At 41.7% G+C, this 18,069-nt stretch overlaps 1 protein-coding gene across 1 annotated transcript in view; it reads right to left on the bottom strand.

Annotated features, from left to right (window-relative positions):
• LOC122990249 (protocadherin Fat 4) overlaps positions 1 to 14,625 on the bottom strand; it is a 112,261-nt gene extending 97,636 nt beyond the window's left edge. Inside the window, exon 1 of the mRNA XM_044363504.1 lies at positions 9,020 to 14,625. Coding sequence (XP_044219439.1) covers positions 9,020 to 14,122 — 5,103 coding nt within the window. The 5' untranslated portion in view covers positions 14,123 to 14,625. The remainder of the gene's footprint in view (positions 1 to 9,019) is intronic.
• Between the last annotated feature and the right edge of the window lie 3,444 nt (positions 14,626 to 18,069).

Below are 18,069 nucleotides of genomic sequence, written 5' to 3'. Positions count from 1 at the left end.
CTTTCTCTCTCTAACCCCCTTCGTTTTACAAGTGAAAGTAGTGGAACATTTTTTTTTTTTTTTTTCAAAGCTGGACAGACTTGGGCATATTTTATGGTCCCTTCACAGTCAGCGCAATGCAGAGAAAAGTGATGAAGAAATCTCTGAGATGTAGTCATACTCCAGGAAAGATTTATTTCCCTTTTGTAGCACTTGTTCAGGGAAAATGCACGACACCGAATCATAGCTATACCTGATCATTCCCACTTCAGCTACTCCCAATCAACCTTGCTGCGGCTGAGTGACTAGAGAGCTTGGAAACTTTAGATCACAGCTTCTGATGGACCTTTCTGATTGCACTTGAATAAATCCCCCTCCCTCCCCCCCCCCCTCCCCCCCTCCCTCCACCCTCCCCACTACAAAAACGGTAAACGGCTCCCTTTTGATCACGCCTGATTCTGCAGACCAAAGGAGAAAGGCATTCCCGGCGGCGATTAATACTATTTCAGTCGCACATTTGGTCAGAGCATGTGTGCTTAAGACAGAGCAATGACCCCTCCCAAATGAGGCATGACAATCAAAGTCACAGAACAGGAGAAATGTATCTCTGATGTGAAAATAAACCCGATGATGCAAAACTCCACGGAGCATGCACAGTTCTGGCCGCATTCATTTATTATTCTAACCGAAGGTTCAGCGTTGACTTTGCATGAGGCAGAAAAGAGGAAAAAAATGAGAAGAAAAAAAAAAAAAAAAAAAAAAAGGCAGCGGACGGTCAACCGCAGCGCTGAAAGAGTTTTCTTTTAATATACATGTATATACCCTTTATAAACAGAATTTAGCGGCAAACCAAGTTTAAAATAGAGTGTTTAAATAATTTTTTTGTTTTAACCTGTTTAGAGTAGCAGCAGGGAGGAGTCACCACACCATGACAATTCAGTTTGCCACAAAAGACAATACAATGAGTGCTACAAAGTCAAAACAATGCCATTGAAATCTCAAGGTGATTTTGTGTATTTCCACTTTTGTACACTTTTACTAGATCTCACAACAATATCTAGAGTTTCCTGAAACCTCAAACAGCTCTAGGGCTGGGTATCAAACCTCAGTACTGTTTGGGTATGGACCAACATGTGTTGAAAACTGCCAAATACCAAAAGCTGGGTTTGGATGTCTAGTCAGATTCCTAATCTACTTTACTAATTCTTTAATAGTTTCTAATTTAAATCAAAATTTGGCCAGTTTCAGGTTATTTTATTTTGAAAAAGTAATCTGCTTATGTTCAGACAATATTTAACGTGAGACTTTTCACCTTTTCTTTAAATGAATGTTTGTAGAAAAACATGTCTACACAAGTATTTCTCAAACTAAAGCAGTGGTTTCCCAATCTGGGGATCAGGATCCCCACAAGGGGTCGCAATACAAATCTGAGGGGTCACAAGATGGTTAACAGAATATGAGAGTTGAAAAAACATTTCTGCTGCACCTGCAAATGATGTTTAATCTTTGTTTTTTAAAATGTTTTCAAATAAAACAGTAAAATCGTAATTCTTTGGTTGAAATGGTCACAGATGTTAAAGAAATGCGAGCTGTGACGAAGAGTCCAGACATGCTTCATTCTAACAGGTCACAAGCCCTCTCTCCACTGTTGTTTTTAAAGGCACCATGTATGTTTCTGCATATTATCCATTATTATTTGTGATGTTTAACTCTGTTGTATGCTGTTTTGAAAGCCAACTTTCAAATTAGCTACAAGTAAACCTGAACCTTAAACCTGAAAAATTTGGATTTTAAACAGGTTCAAACAAATGCCAAACATGAGAAACAATCAGACAACACTATCATATAACCTCATATTGCTGGAAAATTATGCCACAGCTCTTGAATTTGTCTATTCAAACAGATAACCAAGCATGTCTAAAGATCTGAATCTCTTCCAAAAATTTGATTGGTTGGTGATACACTGAAACTGACTGAATTGTAGGATCTAACAGCCTTTGTGGCCTGTGGCCAAAAAAAAATTTAGTTTTTCTCTTTCATGACTAACTTGAGGCTTGGCTCACAGCAGAAGAATATGACCCCACTTCTGACCTTTCAGGTCCGAGTTTGACAAATGTGTATAATGAGCTGTGCCAGTCGCTGCTTCCTGATGAGAAAAAAGTCAAATACGGTGAAATGTGAGACAGCTTGTTGTACAAAGTACACTTAAAACCTTGGAGACTTAAATCTCTCCTGGTGAATAAGAACTCTGTAGAAAAACACAGTAACTTTAATATTACTTTGAACTCGTCAAACGAGGTGGAAAGCAGTTTAACACTCTTCCAAACAGGTTACCACAAAATGAAAGGAAAAAGACAAACACTAACAAACAGTCTCATGTAATAAAAAGACGACATAAACTGTTGGCTCTGTTAAAGGGAAACTTTGACGATTTGTATCATTACAATACAAATGAACAATGTTTAACTTCCCTCCATGTTGCCTGCACCCACTCATTTGCCGGCAAAGTTTGCCAGGTGATGCAAAACTCATCACCTGGTGGACTTTGGAGATCTGCATTAGACTACAAACTATGTTTCTGCATTTTCTGTAGTGGTGCCTTCAAGGACAATAAAATGTGAGTCTCCCAAAACACTCCATCTACCACCAGGAAGCCACAACCAGAGGTACGGTACAGCGGCAGCCCAAAGAGAGGCACCGCAGTCAGAGAAGCTTTGCAGCATCGACAGGAGACAGACAGAGACTGTGCTGCAACAAACTTTGCAATGCTTTGGTAAACCTGACTTTGTTTTCTGACAGAATATAATATCAGACTTTGCAAACTCTGAATACAGAACAACAGCAAACAGCTACTGTGTTATCTGTAACTTGTGCCTGCATTCAGCAGCACCGTGCAGCACTCGTTGATCCACATAACATAACTGATTCTAGTGCACCGTTTGTTTTATAATCCTTGCACACCGGTACAATATATCCATATTTGATAAGGAAAAACATTTTGTAAATGAAAATAAGCCTCAGTAAAGTAATGCTCCTTTGTCTCTGCTAGCTTTGTCTTAGGTGCTAGACTGGCTGTGAACACACTGTCAGTAGAGTCAGTCAGTCTGATTGGACGAGACACATGCAATGCATTCTGGTTGTTGTAGGATTCCCCCTTAAGAGTGTTATATAGAATCTACAGCCTTTTTCTCAGTTATCTCTCGTCACAGGGCACAAATTTAAAAAATAATTGCACATTTCTACTGCATGAGTAACCTAGTTTTAAGATATCATCATAAGACTCACTTTCATTCAGCAGAATGTGAATCACAAAGTATCCAGATGATCTTATTTGACAGTAACATAATCATAATAATCTAAGTGAAACTGAATTATTTTGACTGTGGCTACCATTAAAAGTTTCCCTGCTCTTGAGTTTGTGTAAGTTTGAACCTTACTTGTGGTCAGTGTGTGTGCATGTGTGCGCGTGTGTGTGTGTGTGTGTGTGTTTCTGGCAGCGTTTGCTTGCACACATCTATGCATGAGCGAATGTTTATCCAAGCTTTATGGTGATTGTCTCATAAAAACGGACAGGCAGCGCTCTGAGACTACCAGCACTCCTCAGCACTGGTTCACCCACAGGTTCACCCGGAGCGACCACCTACCAGGAAAGCAGATGCGTCACCTTCCTGGATGACCATATCAAAAACCCGTGTCCGGCCAGATTACTGCATGAATTACAACCGAGGTTATGGCAGGAGAGGACTGATACCACCCTGTGCCTTTCTCAAGCACATGTGCACATGAACAGACACACTCAAAATATCGCAATTAAACCATGAATTACAATACACAAGGATGCAGTTTGTTCTGCATCATTCCTCGTCCAGTTCTTGTAAAATATCCCTTCCGAGGAATATAAAATTATAATACTAAGCTTGTGTATAATTCAAATGTAATCAAATCCTTTTTTCTGTCCACTTCGATTGGACAAAGAGCGCTAAATGCATCGCTGAAGGGGGTATCTGTAACACTGTTCGACCTTTCTCTGGAATCTGCGGTCATCGATATTTCAGTTTTTATTAATACTCATACACGGACACAAAAACACAGAAACCAGCATCCGGATCATATTGTCCAGCGGTACACGACCTTCTCCTCTCTGCCTCGTTGACCCGACTGGCTTTACAGGTTTTATATTTCAGTGAGGCTCTATCTTTTCCACACAAGCCAACCTCAACACCGCCTCTGATGCCTTAATCACATTTCCCTCAGAGTTCATGTTGGAGGAGGTTCAGCGTCACCAAAACACGGGGAAAGCAAAGAGGTAATGAAAGAGAAAGCCCGACTTTGAAGTTTGTTGCTAACGAGATTTATGAATCAGACTGATCCACAACACAGAGACAGACACAAACAAACAGCCTTCCCAAAGACAGAAAACCGGCTGACAGACACAGAAAGAGATGCAAGGACAGTTTAACGAAGAGGAAGATGAATATAACGCAGCTCTAAACAGAAATCAACACTAATTTCTGTATCTGCCTCAGTCATCTGACTGTGGGCTGGCAGAATGAGCGCTCTTGCTCCCACCTGCTCAGGACATGATCCAGAGCCCTGCCATTGCCTCTTCCTTCCCATAATACCTTGCAACACTGCCTGTGTCTGGTACTTTGAGAACCCTCCTAAAAATGTTTCCATCTCCCCCCCGCCCCCCCCCCTTTTTCATTCATTCCCACAACTCCCAATAACACAGTCTGACAAGTCCAGCACCCTCCCAAAACACTCTTTTCTTTCTTTCTTCAATCTCACAACTCCCCGTCAGCTCTACTGTATGTCCCTCACTGGTGAGGAAAGGGGAGGAAGGCTGGCTGACAGGGGCATCCATACACACTCCTAAATCTGCCAAGGCAAGACGCTGGCACAGACAAAAAAATAACAAAAGCCTCCCGAATCGCGGCCGGGGCAGTGCAGCACTTTATCTGCAAAGGCAAAACAAAGGAAGGCCTGTTGAACACTCCGACTGTGTTTACTTTCAAGGGGGGAACAATGACTTTAAGAGGAGGGGGCAAGGACTGATGTGGCACTTGAGGGCCTCTCCAAAAAAACAGCACTTCATTTTGATTCACAGTGAGTTTAAGAAAACAAGTGTAGCAGTCCAGTCTATAGGGGTTGGAGGGTTTGAACGTGAGGAGGAGGCAGATGGAGGGTAAGAGTGTGGAAGATAAGAAACAGAGAGAGTCGAGGTGGGAATGACAGGGAGAAAAAAAATCTTTTCTACTTGTTCTCTGTGATTTCTTTATTATTTTACGAGTTTATTTTCAGAGAGGTGGCTCTGAAAAGTTTGCAGCAACATTTTCTTATGTTGGTAGACAAACACTAGCCACAAATAAAGCTGTGTAACATAACTGTGCTGCTATTCATTCATGACCCTCTAGGAAGAGCTATAGATCACAACCACGCAGGTATAATGAAAGTCACATTAAAATAAAAACTAGTACAGCATCAGTACAGTCAGCCACATATTTTACATTTATTCATTTGGCAGATGCTTTTGTCCAAAGTAACTTACAAATGAGGTTGTGTATCAGTGTTGAAAACATGCTGAGCATACTGACTGACAGGGGAGATGGGAAATGTGCTGCATAAGTAGCTTCAGAACTTAAAAATGACATTTTGATGGACTTCAAATTTAATTTCATTGTTACGGTTGTCATTCCAAGTTGACGAGCTACAGTCTTTTCCAAGGTCACCTTTCAGGACTGCCAGTAATGATTGTGTCAGAGTGTTTTATTCTCAAATTATGGATTTCTGTGGTGGAGAATTCCTTTCCGACCTTCCTATCACACAGGATGTCTCTGGAGCAAGAATATTTGATATGCCTTCTGATTTGAGCTGAAATGATTCGTCAATTATTCAACATTTGCTAATTACAGCTTCTCCAAGGTGAGTATTTGCTGCTTTCTCTGTCTTTTATCATTTTACTGTGTATTTTGGGGTTTTGCATTGTTGGTTGGACAAATAAAGCTATCTGAAGACTTGTGTTGGACATGTTTCTGATACTTTATAGACTAAATGGCTAATCAATTAATTGGAAAACTAATCAACAGACTAACTGATAATGAAATTAATAGTTTCAGCCCTGCTGCTGATTTTGACCTTTGCATTTGTTCTCTTGTTTATCTGGTTAATTAAAGGTGATTAAAGGTCATTCTGCTGTTTGAAGCCAACATATGAACCCTAAAGTGTCAAAACTGTATGATCTGCAATATCACTGCATGATTGTTAAGCATGTAAAACCTCCTTTAAGATTAGAAAAAATGAATTCAAGGGTAAATCCCAGCAGAAACCTTCATCTTCTCTCTAACAGTTAAAGCTTTCAAGCACACTTTTGATCACACTCCAGTCAGTGCAGGTGTTTTGTCTTCCCAAGCTGATAGGAAACACGTGCTGTCACATCACTGATTAGTTTGTGAAAAGTGGAACCAACACTTGAATGTTTCAGCCCATAGAGAGACATCTGCCATATACAAACCAGTGTGGATTGTCTCAGTATGATGGGTGGGGGGATGACCTTCTCTCCACCTCTAAACAAGGACATCACAGGATGTGATGATTCAAAACTTGGAGTGAAGTAAAAAAAACATCCTCCATAAAACTATGAATGGAATTCGGATACTCCAACAATGGATGAATCTGCTACCAAGATTTTTTTTTCTGCATCTTTGTCCCTAACAGCCACGAAGAGGAAGAAACACAAAGATTTCTGGGTAATGAAGTCATTTTCCCAACATTCCAAAACTGCCACTCAGAAGCTGCTGAAGTAGAACAACCAAATATTATTGTCTAACTCTCTGTATGAAAAGCCCATTGCACACATACATGGCCCAGATCTGAGACAAAGGGCCCATATAGTCCTGCAATGACAGATCTAAACAACAATCACTAACAATGACACTTTCTAAGATGCCAAGAAGGTCAGGAAAAATCCCAGAATCCCCTCTCTCCACTCTTTCCACAGCAGGCCCAGCAGGGCCGTGAGTTGTTTAAGATAACGATTGTCGATAAAGCATGTCCAGCCAAATTCTCTTTGTTTGAGTGTTTCCAAAACATCACACATGGTGCATAGCAGATGAAAAAAATGCCAGCTTTCCCTCATGTATCCAATCAATGGGGAGAATGGGAAATGGAGAATGTGAAAGGGTCACAACCCCAGGGATGGAAATAATCCCCTAGTTGCTACCGGGTATCTGGTGTATAAACACTGCACTGAAAAAACATTAGTCTAAGTCTGAAGGTTTACACTACTGTACCACACTGTGCTTTGAGGTCACATTGACAGAGTAGAGACACAAAATGTATGCATTTTTGCTATGAAAATGAAAGCCATAAAGTCGAGTGCCCTTTGCTTTGCAGCACAAAATCTATGCTATATTTCTAAATGTGGAAGGTCATTTGAATTCCTGCAAGTTATTAGATCTCACGCTTCTCAAAGAGGAGAGATTGACTACTCAGCCAGGTGGTATGGTAAAGTCATCTCTCCGTGGGGTGAGAAAGTTCAAGCTTAGCATGAAACCAATCTAGAGTTTAAGGTTTGGGAACGGAGCGCTGAAGCACTATATTCTCTCATTAGTCCGACAGTAGAGTCTGCAGGAAAGCTGATTGCCATCTTCGCTTCAGGCAAAGTGACAGAACATTTGATATTCCCATTTGGCCGCAGCAAACCTTTAAGTTAACTTAGCTAACACGATTTTGCCAAGTAATCCTTGATTTCAATAATATGTGAGTTTGTCTCCAAATAACTGATTGCTGTATTGGATTACACTTTCAATATCTGCAGTGGTTGAAAAGGCATCAATAACAACTGTCAAAGGCATCCTTCTAATCTTAAACTTAAATCATTTCACATGAGCTGTTTTTGAAACGCAGTAACACAAAACACATTTCTTTGAAGGAGAGTACTCACACCTTTTTTTTGTTTTTGCTCTGAAAAGTCTAATTTTTATGCAGTATGTGTGTCATCAAGCCTGTAATAACATGGCATTTCAACTCCTGGTTCGAATTTTCAAAACATATATAGAATCACATTTGTTTTTCATTTGACTAGTGGCTAGGCCTTAGCTACCCAAAACTGGGTTTAGGGTTCCTGCATTACACTTCAGAGAATTTAACTCCCTGAAAAAGCCTGAAAAAGGTACATCACATATTGCAAACTCAATGGACAGCTTAAGTTTCACTCCCTCTGCCCTCAGCATCTTTTCACAAGAGTCTTAAGAGGTCACCCAATTTTAATGGTCACTTATTGCCTGTGGAGCAGTTGCTGGTGGTATAAAGGTACCCCAGGACCACCCCAGTGCCAAAATAGCCTCAGGCTCAAAGGCTCAAAGTAATACTGGCACTGATGACGCATACCTGCACTGGAAGACCTTATGAATTACTCTATTTTTCATTTCTACTTGAGACACTGAGGAAACCATTGTGGGCCTTGAACCTGAAACAGCAGCCTGGAATGATTTATGTCTACAGCGGGGAAATTAAAAGTGGCCCTTTTTTGATTTGTACAGCTCATATCCACTGATAAGAATATTTCAGTGCATCAGAAAAGGAGGAGAAGAGCTTGTGCAGAAGACCTGCAACACTTATTTCCCTTTCCCAGACTGCTCAAATATTAGAGAAGGAACATTCAAGATGAATTGTTCTGGTTAGTATGTTTTTGGAAACGAGAACAATAAAGTTATCATGCCAAAGAACAAGGCCTTCTTACTCATGTCCAAGAAAATTATGATTTAATATAGAGCCATGCGTAAAAAAGGAATTTAATTAATGAGCAGACAAATGCAATAGGTGGCTCTGTTTTATGTGTGACTTGGACTGTCTCACTCCCCATTTTTTCCAGTTCAAACCTTGATCTCATTACACTTATTCCATCCAAATGTCTCTAACAAATGCCAGCGTGTGAGTTCATGCCCTCTGCCTGCCAAACAGATCAAATAGACCAATATAGCAAAATATAAGGTGGCTTTCCAGTACCTGTAGAGAATAGAAAAGTCAGCAGTGTACTAACCTCAGCATGCTGTGTTCTGGGCTGACTGGCGTCTGTCTCGATGGCGTACACATCCACCAGGTAGAGGTCGGAGCCTTTCTCTCTGTCCAACTCTGCAGCCGTCTGTATCACTCCAGTGTGGCGGCCGATGGTGAAAAGGCGTCCGACGGCTTTCCCACCGCTGCGCACCGCTACGATGAAATACTCCACTTTGGTCGCAGAGCCCCGCGGGCTCGAGGCATCCAGGGAGATGACGTTGGTGCCTGGCGGCTGGCCCTCTTTCAGGATGGTGATGTATTTGGGCTGGGTGAAAACAGGACCATCGAGTCCTTGGAGGATTATGGTCAGCTCAGTTCTGGAGGTCTTCCTGTTGCTGCCATGGTCGGTGGCTGACACTGCAAGAGTGTACATAAGTCGAGCCGGTACCAGCTGGGAGGCCAGACGAATATCCCCGCTATACCTGTCCATGATGAAAGTGTCTGAGTCCCCTTCCACAAGCTCATACTCCACTTCCCCATTTTCCCCCTCGTCAGGGTCAAAAGCCACCACTGTTGTCAGGATGGAGCCGATAACTATGTTTGGCTCAGCCACAAGGGCATTCTGGGATATAAAAGTAGGAACATTATCATTCAGATCTGTGACCCATATTGTGACATTTTTTAGAGCAAAACGGCGGAATTCAACTGGGACTGCCTGGTCGGTGGCTTTGATTGTCAGCTCAAACATGTTGGAAAACTCCCTGTCAATTTCCTTGTTGGTATATATGAGCCCAGTGCTTGGGTTAATGCTGAAGTGGCTTCCTCTGGGGATCTGCTGAACAATGGAGTACTCCAGCTGCCCATTTATGTCTGCGTCTGTGTCATGAGCTGTAATCACCATGACTGAGGCCGAGATGGGAAGATTTTCAGGGATGGATTTAAATATGTCACCAGGGGTAAATATCGGAGGGTTATCATTAAAATCTCTTACATGAATAACCACAGGAATGGATGAAGAGCGGGGTGGTCTGCCATTGTCTTTTGCAGTGATGTTGAGTTTGTAAAATGACTGAGTTTCAAAGTCCAACTTTTTAACCAAAAAGATGCTGCCAGTGTTGGGGCTAATGCTAAAAGTGCCGTGGTTGTTTGTGGCTGTTATGCTGTAAGTTATGTCTGCATTCTGACCCGAATCTGAATCAGTGGCGGTCACAGAGGCCACCAGCTCCCCAATCCTCATGTTCTCAAGGACGTCCACAGACAGTGAAGATTTAGGGAAGGAGGGGGAGTTGTCATTCTCATCCAGAACGCTAATGCTAAGCATACATGAGGAGGACGAGGAAACAGCTCCAGCATCAACAGCTATGATTTTGAGAGAGTAGGAGGATGTAGATTCATAGTCCAACTTTCCAAATAAAGTAACCTGTCCAGAGCTGCTATCAATTGTGAACTGTCTCTCCTCATTACCCTCAGCGATGTGATAATGAACTAGTCCATTTTTGTTCTCATCCACATCGGAGGCAGAGACCCGCAGCAGTTGTGTCATGTTTGGAGCTGACTCTGAGATAGAGGCCTGGTAAATGTCTTTGGTGAATTTAGGCGAGTTGTCGTTGATGTCTTGAATGTAAACTTGCACTTTGGCCTGGTCTCTGAGGGGCTTGGGGAGACCCTGGTCTGACGAGACAACCGTGAAGCTGAACACGGCGGCGCCTCTTTGTCTCATGAGTGACTCGCGGTCCAACTGCAGCGTGCTTGTCAACTCCCCTGTGATGGCGTTCAGCTCAAAGTTGGGCTGCGGTGTCTCAAATGTATATCTGACCTCACTGTTTGGGCCAAAGTCCTTATCCTCAGCAAAAACCCGCCCAACCAGCGACCCCCTCTTCTGCTCTTCCTCAAAACGAAACACATAATTGGTGCTGTTAAAGAGTGGACGGTTATCGTTTACGTCATCTAGAATCACACTGACATTGACAGTGGCACTTAGCGGTTCCACTGCCCTGTCTGTGGCTACAACCACTAAGTTATATCTGTCCTGGATCTCTCGGTCCAGCTCTGCTTTGATGTACAACTGCCCGTCTGGAAAAATGCCAAAGACATCACCTGTGTTGCCACCAGCGATGTCATACATAATCTCCCCATTGAGACCAGAGTCTTTGTCGGTGGCCTCCACTTTGAAAAATCGGCTGTTGACAGGCTCAGACTCTAAGATGATGACCTCGTATGAGAGCTGATCAAACACGGGTGAGTTGTCATTCACGTCATAAACGCTGACAATGAGGATGAGGCTGGAGGTGTGCTGGGGGACCCCCATGTCTGATGCTATGACCTCGACCTCGTAAGAACTGGTGGTGACCTCCAGGGGTCCGGTCAGCGTGATGAGGCCATGCTTCTCATGAATATGAAACAGACCTTTGGGGTTTTGTTTGAGGCTGTAGACCACTACGCCATTTGTCCCTTCATCAGGATCTGAAGCTCTGGCCTGGAATATGACATGACCTGTGCTCCAGTTTTCTACTGCGCTCACATGCTCCACAGCGTGAATAAAATGAGGAGCATTATCATTTAAGTCCTTCACTGTGATGTTAACAAAGGCCTCTCCTGTGATCTCGCCAGCTCTGGCTACAACTTTCAGCTGATAAAATCCCAGCTCCTCTCTGTCAATCTGGCTCGTTGCTGTGATCTGACCTGCGCTGTTTACAGCAAAAAGCCCCCTCTGGTCCCCCGAGGTGATTAGATATGAAATATTTGTGTTCAAATCTACGGTTGTGGCTGACACGGTCCCTATAACTGTCCCGATGCCCACATTTTCAAACATGACAAAGCTGTACACTTTCTGACTGAAGACTGGTGGGTTATCCTGTGTGTCTATGACAGTTACAGTCACAATAGCCTGGGTGTGTGAGCGCAGGCCGCTACCATCTGCTGCTGTCACCTGCAGCTGGTAAGCAGTCTTCTCCTCTCTATCCAGGGGCACAAGCGTGGTAATTTTTCCTGTGTTACTATTGATGCGGAATTTGGGTGACTCTCCAGCTGTAATCATATATTTGACTGTGCCATTTCTACCCAAATCGGGGTCTGTGGCTGAAACGGTGGTTACATAAGAGCCTGAGGGCTCATTCTCTTTCACATTGGCAAAATACTGCACAGGGTAGAAAACTGGCCTATTGTCATTGATATCCCTCAGAGTGATGTTGACTTTTCCAACGGAGTGCAAAGGGGGGCTGCCTGCGTCTGCTGCCTGGATGTGGAGTAAGTAGGAGGCCTGATCCTCCCTGTCTAGCTCCACGGCTGTGCTTAATCGCCCTGACACGGCATCCAGGCGAAACAGCTTCTGGACGCTGGCTGGAGTCTCTGCATCAAATGAGAACCGGATAGTTCCATTGGCCCCGAGGTCGTCATCTGAGGCAGACAGCACCACCAGCTCAGTGCCGGCAGGAGCGTGCTCCACCAGGGAAACATGATATGTGCTCTGTGTAAATGTGGGCACTTGGTCATTCACATCAGTGATGTTGACTATCAGTTTTGTGTAAGAAATCTTGGGCTGTAGCCCCTGGTCTTTGGCACTAATGTTGAGCACAATTTCAGATGCTATTTCCCTATCCAGCAAAGCGGCGCTGGTAACCAGACCACTGTTTTCACTGATGGAGAACCAGCCCAAAGCGTTTCCAGACACCAGAGAGTAGCGCAGGTTGGCATTCTGCCCAGAGTCACCATCTGTTGCAGAAACCCCTTTAATGTAGCTGCCTTTTGGTATGTCTTCACTGATATCTACTCTGTACAGTGTTTCCTGGAATATGGGTGGGTGATCATTGATATCATTCACAAAAATAACCAGACTGGCAAATGAGGATCGGGCCATAGGCTTGCCATTGTCTGACACAGACACAGTCAGGTTGTATGAGGAAATTCTCTCCCTGTCTAACACGCTGGCCACTTTGATCAGACTTAAATTGGGCACAGGAGATGTGTGCACTTCAAAGTGTCTCTGCTCGTTGCCTCCTAAGATTGAAACAGATATGTTACCATTAGCTGTAGGGGAGTCTGAATCTGAAACAGTGAGCAAAGCCACAACTGTGCCAATTTGTGCATTTTCATCCACAGAGGCAAATTTAGAGGTGGTTGGAAAATACCTAAACTTTACTACCGGATCATTATCATTCACATCTAAAAGTTTGATAGTGGCTTCTGTTCTGCCTGATAGTGAGGGCACCCCATTGTCCACAGCATGAATTGTCAGTGAGTACTCTTTCTTACTTTCATAATCCAAACCCTCTTTTATAATAATAGTACCTGCTTTCGGATCAATTTGAAAAGGTGTTCCTTCATCTAAATAGTACCTGATTTCAGCATTGGCTCCCTCATCATGATCTGATGCTGTAATCTGCATAATACTAGAACCTACTGCTGCATCCTCAAAAACACTGGTTTGATATTGGTCTTGGTCAAAAATAGGGGGGTTGTCATTTATGTCTTGAATAGTGACGTTTACTTGCAGGTAGCCAAACTTTTTCGGGTCTCCTTTGTCCTCCACTTCTATCAGGAGCTGGTAGAAGGGAGTAACTTCCCTGTCCAAGCCTCCGGTTGAAACAAGGTGCAAGAATGCCCCCTCTCCACTAGGATTGACTGTAATATCCAAGCGGAATTTCCTCTGCTCGTTGCCTTTCACTATTCTGTACGTGGTGTGATCAACTCCGTTACTTCCTATGTCTGAATCTGTAGCAGTGTCCAGGATCACTTGCCTGCCACTGCTGGCGTCCTCCTTAAAAGACACGACAATTGACGCGTCTGGAAACACCGGGGAATTATCATTAATATCCAAAACTACTATCCTGACCTCAGTGGGGTAGGTGGGCTGGCTGGACAGCACCACGACGTTGATGACATCACTTTGCAAAACCTCTCTGTCAATCACCGATGAGGTGTAAATGACTCCCGTGGTGCCGTTAATTGCAAAAAGTTTGTGGTTCTCGCTGAAGCGGTACGTGAAGCTGGGCTTGGTCTCTATTGTGCCCACGTAGGTACCGATGGGCTGCTCCTCCAGGATCTGAAACTCTTGACGGACTTGGCTTGATGCTGAGTATTGCGACAGAGTCCATAACATCAGTAAAACCAAATGAAACCGGCCTAAGCCCCTACCTGTGAGCGCCATGGTCAGATAGCCAGTCCACCTTTCTCAGACAGAGTCCATGCCTATGATGCATCAACTTTACTGAAGTTGGACGTGTCACTAAAGCATTGTATTCCAGCAAAATGTGCAGAGAAAACTCAATGGGAAACCCAGCAACGGCTCTCTCCACACTTGTTCGGTGTCCAAAAGTACTCCAGAAGTATTTTATCCTGCGCAGCGCTGCGTTTCAATGCAACGAAATCCTCTGAATGGAGAGAATGATTCCTGCAGATCAGGGAAGTTTCATTTCAACTCCTCAAAAAGCATTTTCAGGACGGAATCTCACAATCCCTTCAAAAACAGAAAACAAAAGAAAAGTTCCCGGCTCCTTGGAGATGCGTAAAAAGTTTATCCAAAGTTAGGGCGCAAGTGAACAGTGTAGTGTGTGTGCAGGCGGCAGAACATACGCACCGTCCCGTGGAATAACGGTGCAGGAGCTTCAGTCATATTGTGCTCAGGAGTCCCAGTAAGTTAGGACAAAGCTGGAGTTCGGCAAACTCCCTCCCATCACTAATCCCATTGGATAGCGGTGCTCCTGCCCGCCCTCCCATCGCCTCCCCCCCCCCCCTTCCATTGTGCAGCGCAGCCCGCAGTCTCCTTGTAGAGGAGGATGTCAATCAAATAAGACAGGTAATGATGCCCCGAGCGCTCCTAATTATTTCAATAACACATTAATGTGTGTTAAAACTGTCTTAATGAACTCAGGATCCGAAAATCACTGAGACACCCAAGACAAAAAGAAAAATACAGATCCTTTGATGGAAATACTTCAGAAAATAAGAGAATATGTTCATAAAAACGGAATATTACAGCAATATTTTACAAATAGGCTACTTGGGACAACAGGAGATAAAATTAAACACAAAATGTAAATAAGTCACTTTAAAATCACATTTGGGTACTACAAAGTCCTATTGGGAAGGTTTTACAGTATTATAGTGACACCATAAGATATTTAAAATATATTAAAAATATTGTCTTGATAAAGTCTAGATACTATTTTTATGGATGTAACTTAGATATAACCTATTATCATATAGATATAACTTATAATCAATGCTACAAGTTGCTGTTGAAACAACCGTATAATTAAATATAATGGTCATTTTGTTGTTGGATAATTGAATGCACATGTACTGTAGTAGAAAAGAAAGAAAATATTTTACGAGAAATTAATCTTAACAATCAATTAGTTACTTCCCAAAGCAGATGAGTCAGTCAATTGCTTCAATTTCCTCCAAATTCAGGCCTATTTTCTTTTTTTTGTCATGTGTTCTACTCACTTTTATACCAAATGCTGTAAAAATGAATGTTTCACAATTATAAGTTGTCTAATAAAGCTCCATGTTTGTATCATTTCCAAAATTCATTACAGTAAGTGACATGGATGAACATAATGGAGGTTGAGGAAGCTTCATATATGTGGGTAAGTAGCGCCATCTAGTGGCCGAATGGTGGTATCGTTCCACCAAAACACATTTCACCAAAGTTTTCTGCAGAGTAGGAGGCAGACTTTAAAACATTTAACCTCACCAGAAAGCACTAAATTCACTAAAATATAATAGCTTTGTAAAATCTGATGTTTTTCTCATGTTTATATGCATAACGTATGTATGACATATAAACATGTAAAAGAATGAAAGCACACAATTATCAGAAAAGCATGGAATCCATGTACTGAAGTGAGAGTATCTTTTTTTCTGGTACGTTTTTTTATTTTAAACTCTACTCATACAAAAAAGATAAATTCATCCATAATACAAATCTGTCTGAGTATAATTTTGTAAGAAAAGAAAAAAGCATCAACATATGATAGATGCTGTTTGTACAGATGCTTAACTACAACTGCATCTGGTATGCACAACATAGCATTTAACTCTGCACAAACGATCTCCTCCTTTATGTTCAGGAGAATAATTGTTTTCTCTGCAGATACATCATATCCTAAACTTATTAAACTTTGCAGATTAACATGAAATGACAGCTGTTTTTAGTTTTAAGTAGTGAAATGTACTTTCTGTAAAGACCGGTGATTAAGTGTTCTAAAAACCCAAGAATATTAAAGCCAATTCTCCCAACTTCATTGGCACCAGGTTAAATTAAATTTAAATACATAACACAATTAGGCTTTACACAGAAAATACATTCAGTGCTGGGATGATATAAATACAAAATAATATAGTATTTAGATAAATGAAGGGTCATGAAAAAGTAAATTATACACAGTCCAGAGAACTGTGATTTTTATATTTATGAACTATAACTTTAAAACTAGTAATTACTAACAAAAGTATAACTGGAAACAGCTTGCTGCTGTTGGTGTAGAGACACATTTAGTTTTTGTTTTTTGGGGGGTTTTTTTGCCATTTTTGAGCTAACTAAATGGGCTTTTCTGCTTTCTGTTTTAATAGTCTGGTGCCTATAAGATGTTTTGCCCACTCTAATCATTCCTCCTGTTCATACGGACCATTAAAAGATCCCTTCCTGTTGCATTTTAAATATATGTGCTGGGGAATAAAATCTATGGACCTCATTATGTGCAAAAATGTGTTCTAAAGTTTATCTGAGGCTAACATGAGGCTTCAGCCATCCAAACGAGTCAAATCAAGTCAATATATTTCAAAGTTAATGTGTTTTTAGTACAAATTTCTCTCTTTTTGTTCCTGTTCTTCCACTGCAGCTTAAGAGGGAAACTGTCTAGGCCAACACAGAGAGGGAATTTTGAACTAAAAGGACTTAAACTTGGAAGATACCCACTTGATCTGACTAATTTTGGTGGCCAAACTGTCAGTTGACTGTGGATTTTGTCCCCCATCACTTACATTCAAAGCACATTAGGAAAGGCTTCTAATGGTCGGTATAAACGGGAGGAATGATTACAGCAAGCAAAACCTCTTTCATTGTTCAAATGGGCACCTAACGATTGTTGATTAATGGCAGACTTTGTGAACCTATCCTTTAATGTTAGTCAACTCACGTAGTATTTTATTATTATTATTATTTTATATTGTATTTAGTGAAGTAAGTAATAAAAAAAATACATAATTTTTATTTCTGCTGGATGAACATAACATTTTCGGAGTGATGTATTCTTATTTTTATTGGCATAAAAAAGCCATAGCAAATAATGTGATTTTTTTAAATTCTTAGTCAGTCTTTGTCTTCTACTGCAGGATTGACATTGTAGTTTCACTTTTAATAAAGCAAATTATCGCACTAGTTTTAAGATCATAGTTAATCCAACATGATCAGTGTAACAAGTAAAACAAATACTTTAATTACTTTCTCACAAACAACTCAAAACAAATTAAGTGCCTGTATGAATGAAGTAATAGGAGAAATAGTATTAACTTTATTGATTGCACTGTGGGAAAAGACATGTTAACAAAGAACAGAAGGGAAGGGATGGATAATTTCCAGAAGCACACTTATAAATGTCTATAGGCTCTGAGATGAGGTTGGGTCCAGGTCAAATGAGTTCATTAAAACTCTTAACTGCAGTAAGAAGGACTGTTTAAATTTCTGTGTAGATGATCAGGGAAGTGAAGCCTGTTACTGAACTCCTGCACTGCACCTCATCTGTCCTGTGAAATAACATTACAGAGGATAATTACAACCCTCCTGGTTTTGAAAGACATAAATGTTAATTCAGGTTTGGTATTTGACAATTTGTGGCTTCCGTAATCAGGCCGTTGGCTGCCTGGATGTTAAGTAGGACATGAGTCAACTAATGTAATTTAATTACAAACTGGGCTGGACTAGTGGTAGCTGCTCAGCCTGCGTTGCCTGACACAGATACAATGTTTTGGTAGCAGACAGAGCATCAAAGTAGATTACTTCCCCACAGGAGACGTTTCGCTAACCTGATTACACCGGCTAAGCCAGGAGCTCTCAGGATGCTTTTGATATAAATATCAAGTTGTTGTTAT

Source organism: Thunnus albacares, chromosome 10 (genome assembly GCF_914725855.1).
Source record: "Thunnus albacares chromosome 10, fThuAlb1.1, whole genome shotgun sequence".
NCBI classification, from domain to species: Eukaryota; Metazoa; Chordata; class Actinopteri; order Scombriformes; family Scombridae; genus Thunnus; species Thunnus albacares.
The sequence above is the reverse complement of the archived record's forward strand: the minus strand, read 5'-3'. Positions and strand labels throughout refer to the sequence as shown.